Here is a 17,656-nt window from a genome sequence, read left to right as displayed (position 1 = left end):
AAGCGGGGCTGTTCCGTTGCGCTTTTGACTTCCTGTTTGGGGCGTGGCCAACATATCGCGCTCTGTGATTGGCCCAGGCGTCCTGGCTTGTGGATTTAAACTTACAGGCAGCGCACCAGTTAATAATAACTTGCGTTTACTGGCGTCTGTTTTCTCATATGTTTCACATTAGAGACCTAGGACGCGTCTAAATATCAGTGTTGGTAAGTTGACATAAGAGGTTTGAAGGTTCTGTTCCTAATAAAGTGCAAAGGGGCTCCTCTTGTTCCTGACTTATTGTGATTTGCTTGATGTCTTTGGACTTTCTGTTCTAGCTCAGTGGTAGAGTTGGAAAGCTATATGTGATGCTGGCTGGGTTGCATGTATGTTCATGTATGGTGTCTGCTCTTAATCATTTCATTGCTGACATGCTCAATTTTCTGGCACCGTAGTACATTTTTGTAAAGGTTGAATAATGGTGGTTATGGAGGAAAGCTTGAGGACAATGACCAGGGTCTTCAGGAGAGAATGTCACAGGGTGTTGGACTCTGAGAGGACCACCATCCAAGGGGCTGATGGGATGCTGATGGTCCTACAACTTGCTATGGCTGGGGTCAACAAACAGGTAATGTTGCATTGTTAGGAAGTTTAATGTGTCATATTGTATTAATTCCCTAATAACATATTATATTAACTAATATTGTACATTCATATGTTAATAAATTAATTTCAACTTCCAGTTGTCTGCTTTAATCATTAGCTAACGATTTGCAAAGGTATCATTATGCTATGACTTCACTTGTTGAGGCCCATGACTATTAACTAATTAAAAATTAATTCAAAAGCCATAACCACAATGACTTTACTTGTTGAGGCACATGACTATTAACTAATGTCATTTTGGTTATGGCTTTTGAATTAATTTTGAATTAGTTAATAGTCATGGGCCTCAACAAGTAAAGTCATAACATAATGATACCATTGCAAATTGTTAGCTAATGATTAATTAAAGCAGACAACTGGAAGTTGAAATGCATGGCTTTGACCCATTGTGGTAATTAACGCATTAATTTACTTTATTAGTTAATATGTTATTAGGGAATGAATACATGTCATATTTAATTAATATCAATTCATATATTTCTTAATCTATTCATTCTATATATATATATATATATATATATATATATATATATATATATATATATATATATATATATATATATATATATATATATATATATATATATATATATATATATATATATATATATATATATAATATATGTTCATTAGTTGCTGATGCAGTAATCATTAATAAATGGTTTAGTTCTTCATGAGTCATACATTAACTCATGATTATCTGTGCATTACTGAAATATGAATTAATGCATATTAGTGCACCCATATTGTAAAGTGTTACCTACCGTTCTTTTGAATTTATAATACAGATTAAAGAGTTTCCATAAAAATAAAGCAGTTTAAACTGTTTGCAGCATTGATAATAATAAGAAATGTTTCTTGAGCTGCAAATTACCAGATTAGATTATATGAGGATCATGTGACACTGTAAAATGTAGTAATGATGCTGAAAATTCAGCTTTATACATCAGCAAAATGGAAAAGAATGAGTCACACAAGTTTGAATCATCTATTTTGTTCCATATCTGTACATTTTCTGGATTGGTTGTGCGTAATATGCTCGTCCCTGTGTTTGCTCTGCTCCTGACAGGAATATGGGGACTTTGGTGTTGCTTTGAGTGAAGTCTTGGCTGCCTGGAAATACTTCCTTCTGGATAAGCTCCAGCTATCCCACAACGATATCCCTCTTCCACAAAACTATGACCTCATCAGAAAAGACTATGACTGCTTTTTGAAACGCACAAATACTGTGGACTTGATTGACGTCTTCATTATGTTCAAGGAGCTTCGGATAAATGAGGACCCTGAGGAGCCCCTAACCGCGGTGAGTGCTGCCAGTGGGCCTCAGATTTAGTTGTTCTTTCAGTCGTCTTTCTGAAAGATCTTTTAATCCATGGTGTATTCTTTAATCTGCGATCTTATCTCTATCTAGATGCAACTGTTTCAGTTTCTCATTGGTGAAAAGGAGAGTTTGGAAAAATGTGAATCTTTACCTGTGTGTCCTGCAACTCCATCTAACAAGGCTGGAATCTGTAGTCCACAGGTAACTGGGGAAGGATTAGCATGAGACTTGAATAAGTATTGTCTTGTCTTTTATTTATTTTTATGTGTGGATCTGACAATTTAAAACTGTATATTCATATATAGTTAAGTACATTTAACAAACATTTATTTACAGAGCCATTTTGAAATGGCTGACCTACTTAAACGTACTTGACTCCCATTAGATGGATGGATATTTTATTGTCCAATAACCTCAAAAACCAAATATGAACCATTAACTGGCATAATTGGCACAATTAATCCGTATATCAGGATCCTATGGAACATTTTTAATGCTTATTGGACCTAGTAACCGAAACTGAGGGCAGAGCTTAACAAAGGGTTAATGTTGAAGGGTTAGTTCACCCAAAAATGAAAATTCTGTCATTTACTCACCCTCAAGTTGTTCCAAACCTGTATACATTTCTTTGTTCTGCTGAACACAAAGCAAGATATTTGGAAGAATGTTTGTAAGCAAGCAGAACTATTGATTACCACAGTAGGGGAAATTATTCTATGGTAGTCAATGGTTGCTCTATCTGCTTGGTTACAAACATTCTTCAAAATATCATCTTTTGTGTTCAGCAGAACAAAGAAATGTATACAGGTTTGGAACAACTTGAGGGTGAGTAAATGATGACAGAATTTTCATTTTTGGGTGAACTGTCCCTTGGATTCTGGCACTTCTGATTGATGTCGAGATCTATCTCTAGTTTTCTTTTCCTGGCTGTCATTCTTCCTCTTGTTCCCTGCTAAATTTCACACCTGGGGATGTGCCTCTTATTCAGAAGAATGTGAATATCATATCATATTCAGAATCGAGAAATGAGAACAGGATGTTTTAAAAGCACTTTGTATATTGTGTTGAAACTCCTGCTACTCTTGCCCAGTTCTGTTCACAGTTGCTCTGCTGGGCTCTGATTTATGTGCGAGTAGACGCTGGGCTTTGCCACTGTAATACTGGGGGTGATGATGAAGTTTATGAGCCTGGCCTGTTTAAGCTTAAGGGGTTGTGGAAAAAGCCCGTCCTCTATACAACACAAGTCCAAGTCAGCTAACTGACTCATCAGTATTGCAGAACGGAAGAGTATGAACTGTTCCTGTTAGAAAACAAACCATTTACTCTTTCAATTAACATGAGTTTTAATACAATCCCAATTATCCCACTAAGTTGTTGCTCAACTTTTCTTTCAGATACAGAGAGTTGTCAGGAGAGTTTTCTGTTCTTATTTGGGCCTTCTGGTGAACTCCAAGAATGACCTGGCCCTCGCGTACACCCTGGACAACCCTAATCGCTCTCTGGGCCACATCGCCTTTACTGACCTGAGACATGATGCATGCGACAACGCCTCGTCTCTTTTCTTGGTGAATTTCGCAATGACTTGTACTTTTCAAATGGATAAGTTAATTTGCACATCTTTTACAAGCCTAATGTGAATTCTAATGAATTGCCTTTTTTGTATTTTCAGACAGTGACATCGTTTGTCAGGGCCATACAGCTGGGAGGAAAGGGATACGCCCCACCTGAGTCTCACCCCTTAAGGAAGCACATAAAGGGTTTATCGGAATTTCTCAATTTTGTCGACCAGTGTCAAGACGTTTTAGGAGAAACCCCCAATCCAAGGTACACTTTCATTCCTTATGTGGCCTGAATAGGAACTCTATAGGAACTGTATATATGGCAAATATCTACAACTGCAATGTAGACCCAAGACATTTATATATTTATTTGAACGTTATTATTGTAATTAAATTAAGTGAAGAATTGGGCATTATTCCATGATAAAAGGTTCTAGTTGATCACATGACTTCACACTGTTTGTTAATGTTGCCTTTCCATAATTAAGAACCCCACAATTTAGTGTAAAATGTCTTTGAGTATTTATTTATTTTGTAAAGCCAAGTCATCCAAAAATAATGACTGATATTACTTGACAGTAAAGGTAGGGTAGGCAATTTCGGCTAGGCAATTTGTGAGAGGCTAGCAATAGCAAGCTAGCGTTGAAAGCATAAGATCCCATCCTCCCTGCAGAGTCTCCAAAGCCACTCCTTCAATACGCATGAACACACACAGCAGATCTCTCGTCACGAGACGAGAGACAGCATTAAATTACCTCATGTCTCAAAGCACATAACATTAGAATAATAATGAATGTAAACGACTTGCAAAGCTCTAGTTGTGTACTATCTGACTGCCTCAGATTCATTTCGGCACTGATGGCTCCGGGTAGAACGTCACAGGTTGCCATCTTCTAATTACAGTTATGACTAACTTTTTGTTTCTTTTTTTTTTTTTTTTGGTCCTGAGACTTTCACAGAAGATGTATGTACATGTTTTAATATTTAAACCACTTCTATTATTCATTGTTGTCAGGGTGTGCAGAGAGTTTCATCCAGTTTAACAAAAAAGTGCTTGCCTACCCTTACCTTTTAATCCATCACACTAGAATGGTAGGTCACTTTGAGTGCACTGCATTATGGGATACATTATTCCATGCCATGAACCGTACCTGTTGTATATTGCTCTTTTTGGCAGATATTGCTGGTCATTCATGTATGCATACAGAAATTTGGCACCCTGTATGTTGCACATCATGCATGTTGTATACTAACTGCAGCAGTAGTATGAGTAATATACTATTCTAATAACCATTGCTTTGAATCCCTAGCAAGGAATGTCATGACCTGGCCTTGACTTCCTTTGCATCTCTCTATCATTAGTGCGCGACCCCAGATGAGAGAATAGAAGCCTTTGATTTAGATTTTGTATCACCTTGCTTGGCCCAAAGAAAATGTTCCTGCTATCTGTGTTTGTGGATCTGTTGATCTCCTCCTATCTTGAAAAGATCCTCTCGTCTTTTACCTGCCATCTATCGATGCATATTCCCCTTCCCTCAAACGCAACCTTTAATGACATCTGCACCAGTATTAATGAAATCGCCTGAATTGTTAAAGCATGTTTATCTGTGGAACATCAAAGTGTGTTGTACTGAACAGCAAATGGCGACTTGTCCCTCCTTAGTTTGATTACTCTGATTAAACGTCATAACACTGAGATTCTGCCATGATAACTTGCACTTCAAAACGTCCAAGCAAATCTCCACTAGACATTTGGCAGGACAACACATGGAGCTGAATTGTATAGATGATTGAGTTATTCAGAAAGGACGCGAGATCATTTCCTGCACTGCATCATGTGCATCAACTTCATTTTTGATGGAAGTGCCTTGAACCTGCCGCATGTGGTCCTGTTCACCACCACGTCTCTTTTCTCTGATGAGAGAGTGCGAGCGCTGAGCCAAAAGGGGTCTTTCATCGGCCTGCTACCCTGCCTGTGCAGTTCCCCACCTCCCAGCACCTTATGGAGTACTGTATTACCACACACAAACACTCCTTACGGGGGAATCGGGGTCTCTCGTACAGCTAACATCTGTTTTCCCAGATGATTCTGTTACTGTAATTCCCTTTCACAAAAGCAAGGTCAGGGATTCAGGGCGGCCTCTTTCCCGCTGCAGCCCAAATGTTTACATTTATTAATCTCTTCATATATTCACACATAAATTGAGGTGGAGTACAGCAATAGCACTGGTCTGGCACGAAAACTTCTTGGACCCTCCTGGACCACATTTTTACATGAGTTATAGAGTGGTCACACTAGATTTTAATCATACAAAATAATTTTTCTGCAACAAATGTCTTCTTTATATAACAAATAATTCATTTTCAGGAGTTTGACAGTCATGGAAACCGTGAAAACGCTGTATTTTTAAAGGCCTAGAGAATAGTTTTTAATAGTAGTTAACTCTTGCTAATAACAACTTAATTAAAATTAGAATTATTTATGCAATTCTAGATGCTGATCTAGAAGGGGTGTAACGATACCCTCATGTCACGATTTTATACATATCACGATACAGAACTCACGATACGATATTATTGCGACACTCCAAGACATATAAAATGTTAACAAAAATTGTACTGTTGATTTAAAATGCTAAATTTGGTATTGCTTTGGGTTGTTGGGTTTTTTTTTGGTCGAACTATACACAATAAATATTGTCACTATCCACGATGCATATAGTTGCAATATGTTGTGAAACAATATATTGTTATACCCCTATGGTCTAGTGTAGCATCAAACCATAGTTGTTTGTGACTGAGAACTTTTTTTTTTTTTTTTAATCTAGTAATTGCAAAAAATTAAGTCATGGAAATTAATTGTGACTGCACGTTTAGGATTAGTGATATTTGAAAATGTATGTTTTTGTTAATTGTCTGTCTTGTCCAAGGGGCAGCATCCCTCCGTTTCTCTTGAAGCCAATACAGAAGTGACTTAAACTGCAATTCATCAACTGGCCGCTAGGGACATGCTCCAGAAGTGAGCAGATTCTCATTGAGTCTTAACTTAATGTTAAAATGGCCAACTTTACAGCAGAAAAAAAAACATGTTAACAGCCTGGTACAAATTGTAGTTTTGGTCTATACAGCTAATTTTTTTTTTGGGGGGGGGGGGGGGGGGGTCACCATACTTGGCCTCACGTCACTTTGCTTCACTTCACTTGAGTGACAGGTGGATTGCCACTGCTGTCACTACTAGCCGTTTGGCTGCGCTGTTAGCTCCACTCACTCCACCTGTTCGCTCCTCTTTGCCCATTTTCAGTTATCCGGGAGTGACGTGCGGTAACAAGATTTTACACTTTAGGCTTCAGAAACCTATGGGTGATGTCACGGATACTACGTCCATATTTTTTACAGTCTATGGTCTTGTCCCAAACAGAGAAGCTGGATCCAAGCTGGTGTCTAGTATTAGAGCTGCTTTGGTCAAAGGCCGCAGTGGTGGAGACCCAGTATACCTTGCAGCAGAGGACACCACCAAACATCTCAAGGAAAGAATCAGTCAAATACACACCATGCAAACGCAGTCAGCGGTTGGCACAGGAATTAGTCCAGCAAGGGTAAAACACATTTGATGTACTCTATTTTCTGAATCTCTCCAAACCAGCAGTATTCATAAGATGGTTTGTTTTGCTTTTTTTAGCCGAAAGCGTATGCTATTAACCACTCTACTGCCTATGGGGGCCGAGAGACTGTGAAGGTTCTGATGGCAATTTTGGATGAAGAGGCACTAGCCCCGCCCTGCAGGAACAAGGCGGAACTGCTTTCTGAAGATCATGCGGTTCTTAATGGCAGCACTGGAGCTTGTCTTCTTACCCTGTACAAGTGAGTTACTTATTTACATGACAATGATGTACCAGAAATGGAAAAGTTCTTCCTTTGTGGTTTTTTGCGTTCAGGCGACAACGTTATCAAAACAATTCCCGTTCAGGCAAAAGCGACTATAAACTATGTATTCTGCTGCCAGGCCAGTAGTTGGCGATGTCACTTTGTAAAGAAATACTACACGACTGAACATGTAATACGCATGTGCATGATGTCACCGTTTTTACAAATTCACGTATTTGTAGTTTACACGGAGACACTTGCACTTTAAAATCTTTTAAAGTTTGTTTTCAGGCCCCCAAAATGCTGTTGTTGTGTAAATGAACGGCCATTTTTAGGTGAAAACAGTGTCGTGTAAATGGCTCCTTGAATACAACGGATAAAACATTTGTCATAGGACAAAAATAGATGCTAAAACATTATTTAGTTTTATAGTCTTAGTGTTGCTACTTTCTTTGACGCAAAAATACAGTTAGTAAATTAATTTGTTGTAGAGTTAGTAGATATTTCACTCACCTTTTGACCGGTATGGCAAAAAAAGTTAATTTCTGTTTATTGGACTAATTACAACTGTTGTCTGTTGCAGGTATGTCATATCATTTGCATTTCAACACCTCATTTTATTCTTCAGTTATTCAACTTGTTCTCGCTCTACTTTGTGCCTATAGATCTCCAGAAGCTCCTACGGGATCTTCTCCAAAGCCTTTACGGAACCGCGTCTTGAGCCAACAGGAACATGTCAAGTCCAAGGTAAAGAATCATCTGGGTTGTAAGCAGAGACCCCGGTCTCAAATAGCGGTCATACAAAAATTCAACGTGACACTTGATTTTTAAAACAGACAGCAAGTAATGCATGTTTACGAGCTATATCATCTGCTTCCTCTGTTTTGTAATGTGCAAATTTATACAGCAGTTTTTTTTACGCATGCTGATTGTGCAGCAGGTTTCCTGTTATATAAAAACTATCACTGAGTGTGAAATTTAGTGTAGTACAGTACACTCCAAACTTTAACCAATAACCTCTGTCAGTGACGCACACTTTTATCCTTTATCCAGAAAACATTTAAAATGCCTCGCTGGTCTTGGAGGGCTGTGAGAAGAGAGATTATATTTGCATGTGCTAAAAATTTAGGATTGTCTTCTGGCCTTGTAAGGATTTATTTTACTATTTGGTCATAAAATTCTTGAAAGGAATAAATCCCTTAATATGAAACAACTGCCTGAATAGGAACTAAATGATGCCTGTCAAAGAGCCTTGTTTCTGAAACTTTTACTAGTCTCTCGATTGCTAACACGTTTTAAATGTGATGATGAATGGCGCTTTAATTTTTTGTAGGAAGGGGCATCTTCACCTACCAAGAAATGGTGTGCGCTCTGTGAACATGTATGCTAGGCACATTTTGTTAAAAGGCTTCTTTATTTGATTGCACTAGCAGATGTCTCTTTAGACCTCCACTTTCTGGCCGCCTTCCTGTGTTAGTGAGCGGTAATGGCCCCCGGGCAGCTCACCGCTTCCTGAACTGGACGGGCGGAAGCTTTCTGCATCAATTTCACTTTGAACATGCCATATCAGTGGCGTTACTCAGCTAGCAAGGGGAACTTGAAAGGTTATTGTTTCCTGTTGTCTGCAGAATGACTTTATCCAGTCGTACTCCAATAGTTTCATCACAAACTGACGTCGATTGGCACTGGGGGAGAGATCAAGCGGTTCCACCTGCAGTACGACTGCAGAGAGAGATTATTCTGAGTGCATTTATGTAGTAAGGTTTAACGGACACGTAATGAACCCCACACTAGAGTCGGTACTCTGAGGGCCAGTTTTATACAAATAAAAAGATGATGGTACAATTTTACATGAAGTTAGCATATCTCCAGCTGCACCATTTAAAAAAATGTGCTCAAAACAGACCTCTGGTATTAAGATCTGCATCAAGTTACCCATTCTCAAGTGGATGGTCCAAGTACAGGTGTAAATGGTGTCAAGTTTTATATGCAGGTACTTTTCCACAAAACAATCACTTGTATTTGATATTAGACAAACTGCATTTTTCATTTAATACAAGAACTCCTCTAAAATAACAGAATACACACACACACACACACACGTATGTGTGTATGTAGAATTAATATTAATTTATTATTATTAGTAATAACCCATCTATTCTCAAACTCTTATCCTATATAGGGTCATAGGGATGCTGAGGAAAATGTATATTAATTATATTATGTGTAAATAAGATGAATGTATATTGATTCTACTCATTAAACTTTCTTTTACAATAATAGTTGCAGTTATAGTTGCATAGTTACTATAGAATAGTTACAGTTACAACATACAGTAACACGATGAGTAATTTAAAACCCGAGACTCTCCCCTCAAACTGATCACAGGTGATGACCGTCCTTTGACGCACATTGCTATCAAGTTTGAACAGTAATGTGTCTCAGCTAACACTTTTATAGGTTGCTACGATGTTAATACCATATGTAAGTGGGGACTTGATCTCACTTCTACTAGTGCTGTGTCAGCTGGCTCCTTGGGTTTTTCCCAGGACAGGTGTTATCAAACTATGCGTCATTTTCATTGTATGCTTCACAAACACTCACACACCCCTCATTTTATTGAAGGCTTAATGATGACATTCATATCGGAGGAAGTAGCTGGTGGACCCAGCCTGCCGAAGTTTTTCTTGGGCACTCTGTTGGCGTGCAGTCAGGGCTGCCCGACATACCAAATAAGCCTCCCATAATAAAAGCACCCGGTCTGAGCGATACGGTTGTTTTAGGTGCTCTTTTGAGAAAGTGCTTTGAAAAGCTGCACTCAAGCTTTGATTTACCACACCCCCCCACCCCACATACACCACCGCCCCCTTTTCTCTATGCTTTGCAGTCCCACCCAACTATGCCTGCACTAGTATTCTGAATTCCACTCTCCTACTGCGGCCGGCTAGCCTAAAGCGAGAGAGCCTTGAATCCTGATAATCCTTAGCAGGGCTGGATCAAAGGCCCTGAAAGAGGTGGATCAGCGCTTCTCTGAGACCCATGAGACCTTAGAGGTTCACTGCGCTTGTGCGAGCTACCCTTTCCTTATTTCATGCTCCTCACGGCCTCCGGACCGCAATATTTTTCTTTAATTCTTTCTCAAGATTTTAGACATGGTCATTTCTACCCATGTTGTATCAACAGGGCTGAACAATAAGGACAATCAGATGACAAGATGCCAGTGCGAGAGACTTTCTGGGTTGTTGATGGGACTGTTCTTTTGTCCTATCAGACCAGTGCTGCAGTGCCACTGTGTCATACATCATTCATTGACCATATTCATGTCTTGCAAACTTAAATGTTTGTTTTTGTGATGATTTGAATTTTCTTGGCAATATATTCTTGGCACAGAGTAGCTTTAAAAAATGTTATATATATATATATCTTCAGCTATTGTTGCGTTTAAAAGTGAATTGCTTATTCTCATGTTCGTTAATGCATTTGGCCATTTTTAATTGTAACTTCTTTAAACCTGATCAGTTACCAATATTTTCGGTTTACATATGTATTTTTTTTTTTTTTTCCCCTCCTTAACACCTTCTCAGGTTGTGCGGCCACCGATCCGCTCTCAGTTTGCATGTACATACAAGGACGATGAGCTGCCCCTCAACCGGGTGTTGGAGTTTCCAAGTGGTAGCCAAATTCCCACCTGTGTGCAACCTGCACCCAAACGAACCATCTCTTTACATGCATCTGTGGAAGAAGAGTGTGACTCTACTGGGATGGACAACAGACTCAAAGGTAGTGTCTCTGCCAAGTTTAAAGGCGCCATGCAATCAAAGTGTTTTTTTGCTCTTAAACAAGACAATATTAAATGGTAAAATTCCGGAGCGAAAATATTGATGCCACAGGTTCATGTCCTATCCAGGGCTCTCTAGAATGAGTCCTGCCCCCTGTAACCAACTGGCAAGAAATTTGTGTTCAAGTCATTTCATGGAATTTTTTATTTTTAAACAAGAGGGGGCTCAGTTCTTAGTGTACTGAATAACCTTCATGCTTGGTCTGCTCTCTGCGCGCACATACGCAGAAATGCTCCCCTTTTCTGACGCCACACGGTCGGAAAGATGCCCAGGTCCACCTCCACAGCCCAGGCCTCGATCCCTGCTTGGGGACTGGTACTTAAGATCAACCTTTAAACGATTCCCCATCCCATAAAACCTGGCCGCCCCCACATCTGTTGTAAAAACCCTAAGAGCACACGTTCTCCACCCCATCCCCCCCCCCCCCCCCCCCCTCACTCGCTCTTTTGTGAGAACGCGGGCTTTGCTCCACCAGGTTACATGACAAATGTTCAGCTTCAGAGCTGTAAAATAAACACACCGCCTGTTAAAGTGCAGACTAACGTCAGCAATTTCATCATAACCTTTTCTACCCTTCCGTCCTCAGCCCTCCCTCCTTTTTATTCCTGCTCATTGTTTCACTGTATTCTCAAAGTCCAATGTTTTTCTTTTGTCCCCCCTTTCTTGTTTTTTCTGTGAATGTGGACCCAGAGGCCACTAACTTAAGGTGTAAAGGTCCCAGCCAATCCACTCTGGGGGAACATAGTGGAAATGCCTGGAACCGAGCAGGTGGGAAGGGGACCCAGCCAGAACAGCTCCGAAAAGCAACCGGGACCTCGAAGAGAAAGCTCGCCAATAGAGAGTGCGCTGAGCAGGGAAAAGAAGAGAACCAGCCCCCTCAGAAAAGACCCCCTGCCAAGGCTCCCGCTGGAGGCCTGGGGAAAAGGAACGGTAAAGCTGCCAGCAAGAAGCTCATTGCTGGTCAGGGCAAACTGACTGGCTTTTTCAGACTGTAATTTCCATGATCTCCTATTGATAATGATGCTGTGTTTTGGCAGCAAGCAAATTTTATTTAACGGGTGTCTAAATGCATTTGAAGTTCACCTGAGACTTGTAGTTTACATGCCCTTATAATGTTTCAAACCTTTTATTTTTGGTATGAAATATCCCTTTCACAATCACATTGGCGTTAGTGAGGAAACTCTTCTGCAGATAATTACTTGCAGGGTGTGTGTATATATTTGTGTGTGCATGTTTGAGATGTAAATGTGAAGATTGAGTTGGCAGGGATTGAACTGTATCATTTTAGTTGATGATTGTGTGACTGGAGTACATTTCATAATGTATGCTTTCTTCTCTCCTTGAACACGACCCATAATTTGCAGATTTTAATAAAGTTTTATTTCAGTTTTTTTAAACCATACAAGTACATTTGTCATCTTTTTATATTTGGAGTATCTTGAAGGATCAAGGGAGAGCTGGGAAAATCGTGCAGATGCTTTGTCAGCTGCTCTGTTTTCAAGCTTGCCAGCAGGGCCTGTATACTCTCCCTATCATGCACCTCAGCACTGTGAAAAGAACAGAAAGAGCAAAACAAATTTAGTATTAAATGTAACTGGAAGACAACTTGTTTACTCATGGGTATATTCTCCAATGAAACAAAGATTAAAAAAACCTAAGCTTGTTTGTTGGTCTGTCGGGTTTTGAACACTTTTCAGACCAGCTTAAACTAGATAAGACCAGAAAACCATATTAGTCTGGCTCCATTTCTGGTAATCTATTTTGTTACTACTTAGGTGTTACATTTTACCCACTGGTTTCTAGCAAATATTCCGCTCAGTTTGGTAATGTAATTTAAAAAAAACAATGATTTTAAATTTATATTAAATGTTTTCCATTTTCCAACCTACTTGGGTGCTTCTCAATACTCAAATTGATGCTTCCTTGTTTCCTCGCCCCTGTTCTCCAGCCCGTGAGCTGGAAACCGATTGAACTCAGCCATCTTGAAGGACATCTCAATTCTCTAATTGCACCGCTACAAGGTGAGGAAGCTTTCTGAGGAGTCATGAGCGAGGATACACAGGTGTAGCCTTCCCTCGCATCCTAAGGAGGTGGAGCTAAGATGCAAGGAAAGGAAACGAGGATGCACGTATAAGAAATGAGAAGCACCCTCTGTCCTATGCTTGTGGCATGGAAGCCGGAGCCTATCGCAGCATCTTGGAAAACACCCCTAGATCAGGGTTCCTAATATCCAGCCCAGGAGGGCTGCTTCCCTGCAGAGTTTAGCTCAAACCCTGATTAGACCCACCTACCTGTAACTCTGAAGGCCTTGATTAGCTTGTTCAGGCGTCTTTGATTTAGAGTTGAAGCTAAACTCTGCAGGGCTTTGATCCTCCAGGGCCAGATTTGAGGAGATCAGTGGTCCCAACCCTGGTTCTGGTGTTCCCCCAATACTTACCATTTTAGATTTCTCCATAATCAAACACGCCTGATTCAACTCACCAGCTTGTTAGTGGAAACTCCAAAAGAGATGGGAGATCTGAAATCGCATAATCTCTTGAGTAGGCACTTATTTTGAAGAAGTAATTGCTTCACAACCGCTAAAAAAAGTATGTTCTATAGTATGAATGTAACCTGGACCTACTACATTCAACATGTTGCCCTTTATCACGTGTCATGCCACTGTAATTCACAAATCCTCTCCTGTGGCCTCATGGGATAGTAAAATGTCCATCGTATGTATGCACACTTCTCGCCGGTCATCCTTGCCTTAAAGTGGCTTTGACTCTGACTTCAGGTTTATGTGTCAGATAAGAGATCTTAATGCAGTGTTGGGAACCACTGCCCTAGATGGATGGCCAGTCCATCACCGGGTGAAACGTTTTCCTTTTTTATATATGTATATGTATATGTGTATGTGTATATATGTACAATTGTTTAACTTGAGAATTACTTAAGCACTTTCATACTATTCCATTTCAAACTACTTTCATGGCTAGGTAAGAATATCTCACCAGTGGAGAGAAAGAAGATAAGAAACTTGGCAGTGCTTACTGTCTATGTCCCTCCTGCCCACAGGAATGACATCATCCACGCTACGTCGCTCCTCACTCATGTCGAATCCATCCAGAGCATGATCCGTCCCATGTGGCGACAGTACTGGGAAGTTTGTCGAAAAGGCACGGTGTGCTTCCCTCCCAGGAGACCCTTTTATTCCTGTGTCCTGGTGGAAAAGGGAAATGCATTTTAAATGAACACATCAGAACGTAGGACAACCACTTGAACAGAAGCAGCTTAACTCAAAACACTGCTCCCTCTACAGGCATTTTTTTGCCTGCAGAATTAAAGTCTAAAACCACACATGGAGATGTTTAAGTTAATTTGAACAACACACGCCCAAGGGCAGCCTCAAGATCCCTCTCCATAACTGCTCCCAAACTACTGGAGCAAATCCAGTGCATGGAGCCCCACATGGAAGAAATGTCAAATTGCGACAAAGTTTCCCATGCCTCGCTTAGCCAATTTTCACAATATCACCGTGGGCCCTTTTATCCATAGATTCCATTTCCCCTCTTGTGACCGTGTCCTTCCCATAGTCCTCTCTGACTGTTCCATTACTGCACTGATAATTGTAGCAATGTGAGGACGATTCAACCTTGAATTGTGAAAGCTCTGTTAGATACCCATAGAAAGGCCACATAACACTTAAGATGCCAGCAAAATCGAACTGGTACGATTTATTGAAGGTAAATCATTGCTTTTAAACTGACTGAAATCAAACTTGTAAAGTGCATGTAAATGTATTGGCATTTTAACTGAAAGCAACTTGCACTGACAGTGTTTTGTCTCAGGAGGCACACCAGTAGTGTGTGTGTGTGTGTGTGTGTGTGTGTGTGTGTGTGTGTGTGTGTGTGTGTGTGTGTGTGTGGGGTTTTTTTTTTTTTTTTTTAAAGGGTTAGTTCACCCAAAAATGAAAATTCTGTCATTAATTACTTACCCTCATGTCGTTCGACACCCGTAAGACCTCCGTTCATCTTCAAAACACAAATGAAGATATTTTAGTTGAAATCTGATGGCTCTGAAAGGCCTCCATTAGCACAATGCACGGTACACTCTCAAGACCCTTAAAAGGTACTAAAGACGTTGATACAAAGTTATGAATCAGTGAGTCGAATCATGATTCGGATCGTGTGTCAAACCGCCAAACTGCTGAAATTTGGCGATCCAAACTGCTGAATCGACTCACTGATTCATAACGCTTCGAAGCTTCATGATTCCGTGTTTTGAAATCGTCATCACTATATAAGTCATTATTTAGGGTTTTTTTGCGCACAAAAACTATTCTCGTCACTCCATAAAGTTATTGTAGAACCACTGTAGTGAGATGGACTTTGTAACGACGTCTTTAGTACCTTTTAAGGGTCTTGAGAGTGTACCGTGCATTGTGCCAATGGAGGCCTTTCAGAGCCATCAGATTTCAACTAAAATATCTTAATTTGTGTTCCGAAGATGAACGGAGGTCTTACGGGTTTCGAAACGACATGAGGGTAAGTAATTAATGACAGAATTTTCATTTTTGGGTGAACTAACCCTTTAAGGCACGTTTATAAAAGCTACTTAATTGAACAAAGGCCTAATCAAAGCCCTGTCTTAAACCAGGCATTTGTTTCTCAACTCAACCGTTATTTATATAGCATTTAAAAATAGCAGGAGTTTAACCAAAGTGCTTAGAAAGTACACATAACATATCATACTTTTCTGTAACACCAATAAAAAGCATGAAACAAGTGGAACATTAAATAGACATGCACACACTTACGGCAAGTATGAAGATGCGTTTTGTCCCGTCTTCATCCACCAGTCTGCCCTCTATGATTGGGTGTCTTCTGAAGGTGAGCTGCCTAGTTCCTATTTCATTTATATCGCCTTCTGCTATCGACACCAGTCTATCTTGGTCTGTCGGTTCTTCATCCATCTTAACTTTGGGCAGAGCCATTGTTGAGTGAGTAGTCAACTCAACTAAAAGTGCAAGTGCAAACAAGAGCATGTAAGAAGATGCCATGATTTTGGGCGATGATGGTTGATTTGCTTGCAGGAACCTGTCTTTGCTCTTGCATGTCCGCTAAGAAGCGAATATGTGCTTTTATAGGGTCTGATGATGATGAGTTGGCTGTTTTGATCTATTATTTGAGTTATTGATGACTTCCATGGCTCTCATTTGGTGAAGAGTGGTTCACCTTGACATAAAGAGGTTGATGACCATCTGCAGGGAAGATACTGAGAAATCCTTTAAACTACAAGGATTATTTACGTTTTTTTTGTATTTTCTAAAAGACCCCACTGTGGCTTTGTAAAAGTCCAAATAACATTTCATTGTAAATCTGGAGAAAAGGGCCTCCCCTTCCGCTATGACTCTCGCACCCCTACCATACTTTGTTCTACAAGCTCATGCAGAGGGTCAGAGGTTGTGCACTGAGGTCACATTTTGTATAATATCTAAAAGCAGTAGTAGTAATCTAACATTTACAATATGAAAGGAATGATCCTCAAAGAAGGGAGAATGCCTGTTGAGACATCGTCATCCATCAGATAACTCCAATTCCCTTGGTGCTGCATCGTCTAATATCTTCCTGTCCTTTTTTTGTTTGTAGGTCAGTGCTGTATTATATGTAATTTCATTTTAGGTAGAACTCTGACCTCTCTTAGAAAGGATGACTTGTATTGGTGGCCTTCTTCAACGGACCAATATGCTGAGAGACATTATGCTGAGAGACATGCTATCCCCCTTAAATTACAAATGTGAAACGTTCCTCTACCCGGGATTAAAAGTGGTAGATAACGTCAATAACACTAGGTTAAGCGCAGTGTGAAAAGTGCACTATGCATAACATTAGCAACGTTTCGCCAGCAAAAAAGTCCATTATCCACTGTCAAGAGTGTAGTCACTTTCATTCAAACCAAGCAACTTTCTGTTGGTCAATTTGGCAAATTTGCATGAAATGCGAAATCTGCATTGGAAAATGTTTCGCCCTCATGAGAAATTCCAGATTTCTACTGAAAATTATTATTTCGCCTGCAAAATCTCGGACCTTAAGATTATGAGGGCGATTTCAGACACATCTTGAGACCTCTCCTTCTATCTTTTTGTTTGACTAATTCAAAGAAACTATTCATAAGAGTCTTTTTCTCATTAGTGCTCACAGATAACACTGGCACCCCGCTTTCAAGCTGTAATGGTGTCACAGGTCGGAACGGACCACGTGAGTCCCGCTCCTCCCTTATTTTTCACCTCGGGGAGGTTCCCAGTGATACCCCAGACGACCAGACACACGAGGACACTGGAGTAGAGTTTAAAATGACAAGTCTTTATTAATTTACTTAAAATTGGGGGGAAGGGGAAGTGAGGGGGCTAAAATCCAAGAGGACTGGAGAGTGATTACAAGTCTTTATTA

The 17,656-nt window shown here is 40.1% G+C and overlaps 2 protein-coding genes across 2 annotated transcripts; one reads left to right on the top strand and one right to left on the bottom strand.

The window, feature by feature from the left end:
* The first annotated feature begins 84 nt into the window (after window positions 1-84).
* On the top strand, window positions 85-12,632 carry parpbp (PARP1 binding protein). The gene is made up of 11 exons (XM_079816653.1): window positions 85-203; window positions 432-604; window positions 1,712-1,945; window positions 2,054-2,164; window positions 3,358-3,528; window positions 3,633-3,787; window positions 6,941-7,118; window positions 7,202-7,383; window positions 8,052-8,133; window positions 10,971-11,166; window positions 11,916-12,632. Exons 2-11 carry the CDS (start codon window positions 455-457, stop codon window positions 12,218-12,220), a joined length of 1,764 nt encoding a protein of 587 aa, XP_079672779.1. The 5' UTR covers window positions 85-203; window positions 432-454; the 3' UTR covers window positions 12,221-12,632.
* Window positions 12,633-12,722: 90 nt separating this feature from the next.
* On the bottom strand, window positions 12,723-16,266 carry pmch (pro-melanin-concentrating hormone; the record flags this gene model as incomplete). The annotated part of the gene is made up of 3 exons (XM_079816880.1): window positions 12,723-12,772; window positions 14,259-14,427; window positions 16,024-16,266. 3 exons carry the CDS (start codon window positions 16,264-16,266, stop codon window positions 12,723-12,725), a joined length of 462 nt encoding a protein of 153 aa, XP_079673006.1.
* Window positions 16,267-17,656: the final 1,390 nt, after the last annotated feature.

Source organism: Gobio gobio (assembly GCF_949357685.1).
Source record: "Gobio gobio genome assembly, chromosome: 5".
NCBI classification, from domain to species: Eukaryota; Metazoa; Chordata; class Actinopteri; order Cypriniformes; family Gobionidae; genus Gobio; species Gobio gobio.
Note: the sequence above shows the minus strand (reverse complement) of the source record. Positions and strands in the feature narration are given on the sequence as shown.